Source organism: Argentina silus, assembly GCF_951799395.1.
Source record: "Argentina silus genome assembly, chromosome: 19".
NCBI lineage: Eukaryota > Metazoa > Chordata > Actinopteri > Argentiniformes > Argentinidae > Argentina > Argentina silus.
In genome coordinates, this window is record NC_139673.1 from 4411040 (window position 1) to 4413539 (window position 2500).

The 2500-nt window shown below is 46.8% G+C and overlaps 1 protein-coding gene across 1 annotated transcript in view; it reads right to left on the reverse strand.

The window, feature by feature from the left end:
- cemip (cell migration inducing hyaluronidase 1) overlaps positions 1 to 2500 on the reverse strand; it is an 87506-nt gene that overhangs the window by 47292 nt on the left and 37714 nt on the right. Inside the window, exon 2 of the mRNA XM_083691237.1 lies at positions 434 to 649. Within this exon, the coding sequence (XP_083547363.1) occupies positions 434 to 485 (52 nt within the window). The 5' untranslated portion in view covers positions 486 to 649. The remainder of the gene's footprint in view (positions 1 to 433; positions 650 to 2500) is intronic.

The following is a 2500-nucleotide window of genomic DNA, read 5'->3' on the forward strand; positions in this document are numbered from 1 at the left end:
ACTCCAAAAAGAAACACTTCATTTCCCTCTGGTCCTCTGACTCTGTCAGGAGACTAGGATATCCCTGAGAACAAACAGGGTCTGGAGACACGGAGCAAAGGCCGACGTTTAACTGAATCCATTCTGTTTATATCATCTACAATGAGCTTTTATGGGATTCGTGTCGTAATAGTTGAACTATCTATCACAGTACTGTGCTCCTACAGTATAATACATCTCCTATAACTCTTTTAATGCCTCTCATACCAGTTATGACACCTTTAATAACACCTGTTATAACCTGTCTTAACCCCTGTAACGCAGTGAATACTGCTTCTGTGAAAACTCTTAAATCTAGGCCAGGAGTTGTTCTTGGTCAGATCACATGATCGGGGGAAAAACTCCTGGCCCTCCTCTTTTCCCTCACCTGTAGTGTCTAAGAGAGGCTCCTCACCTGCTTGTATGATGGGCAGCATGGCCACCAGCAGGGGGATACACATCTTCATCTCTCACACAGGAGAACGCACTTCTGAGTGTGCTTCAGAGTGTGCTTCAGAGTGTGCTTCTGAGTGTGCTTCAGAGTGTGCTTCAGAGTGTGCTTCAGAGTGTGCTTCAGAGTGTGCTTCTGAGTGAGGACCGTGGGGTTCAGCTGGTAGGGGGCCAAAAGCACCTGGAACAAAATCAAGAAGAGGAGTATTTAATGAGTTGTTAATGAAAGGGCAGTGATCTCACTTTTATCCTTTACACAAACACACACACACACACACACACACACACACACACACACACACACACACACACACACACACACACACACACACACACACACACACACACACACACACACAGTACACACACACGCATGTACCCACCCACCCACCCACCCACCAATAATGTCCAACAACCCAGTGCCATATTACTCTTTCCAGTTAGGGCTTCAGAAGTAGTCTGTTGGGATCTGAGACGTTTGGTGGTTTTAGGTTCATCTTCAAAGAGATGATGAGAGAGAATTCTCCTTTTTCCAGGATCAAAGAACCCGCGGAGTGGGGGAGGGGTGGGGGAGGGGTGCGGGTGGGGTTGGCGGAGGACGGGGGGGGGCATTGGGAAGAAGCTAATAATAGGTGTAGCTCACTAGGTTTACATAAGGTTGTTATAAAACCGTTACACAACCGGCAGGACAGCCAATCAGGAACGCACATCAGACAGTCTAGATTCAGCGTCCTATTTGTAGATAAACGCCCTGCAGGGCGCTATTTCACACTACAATACAAATTTATTATTTATTATTTGTTAATATTTGCTCATATATTGTTTTTTTATATAGTTTTTTAATGTCCCGTGCACCAACCTCACCAAGTCAGTTTCCTTTATGTGCAAATATACTTGGAATTCTGAGAAGAATTCTGAATTCTGATTCAATCAAAGCCAATATCTGAAATCTCTGACAGTGTATCTGGATACAGGGTTTGATTGAAAGCAGTAGGGCAAGGCCGCTGTGTGAGCGTCATGCTGAGATACAACAATAATTATTATTATTCACGTATTCACTGTTATGGCATTCATACTGCAGTGTGTATTCTATGGCCTATGTGTGTATGTGCATTTAGTTTAGTGAGTGCCTTGATCCTGTAAGAGGCTATTACAGTATGTGTGTGAACTGTATCCTCTATATATCTGACTCTCTCTCAATTCTCCCTCCTCTCTTTTTCTCTGTCTGAAGTCTCTCTCCTTCCCCCTCCATCGCCTCATTCCCCCCCCCGCCTCTCCTTTCCGCCCCCCACCCCCACACCCCCCCCCCCCCCCCCCCCACACCCCACCCCCACACCCCCTCTCCTTCTCCCTGTTTGTGACCCTACAGCTCTTTGACTAATCACCCAGTCTTCCTCATCTGAAACCAGCCCACACACCAATACACTCCATCTCAGTTCCAGCTGCTGCCCTACCTGCCCAAGGGTGTGTGGTGTGTGTGTGTGTGTGTGTGTGTGTGTGTGTGTGTGTGTGTGTGTGTGTGTGTGTGTGTGTGTATGTTTGTGTTTGTGTGTGTGTGTGCGTGCGTGTGTGTGTGTGTGTGTGTGTGTGTGTGTGTGTGTGGAGGTGTGTGGAGGTTGCAGCTGTATAATAAACACATCATAAACATTTCACCCTGGGAATCCCTCTGCATATTCCAATCATATGCTTCTTATCCTTATCGACTACCTGACTCTGTGTGTGTGTGTGTGTGTGTGTGTGTGTGTGTGTGTGTGTGTGTGCTTGCGTGTGCCTGTGTGTGTGTGTGTGCTTGCGTGTGCCTGTGTGTGTGTGTGTGTGCGTGCATGTTCACAAGACGCAATTGATTTTCATTGGGTTATGCATCAGATGAGACACAGATAAATGACATGACAACAGCAGCGTGTCCTCCAGATGTGTTTATTTATTTCATACGCAGGCAGCATCACAGATAAGGATCCCTATGCTGTCCTACTATTGGCCAGAACCACAGTCTCGAGATGTTTCTCAGCTGCGCTCCTCCCGTGCTACACAT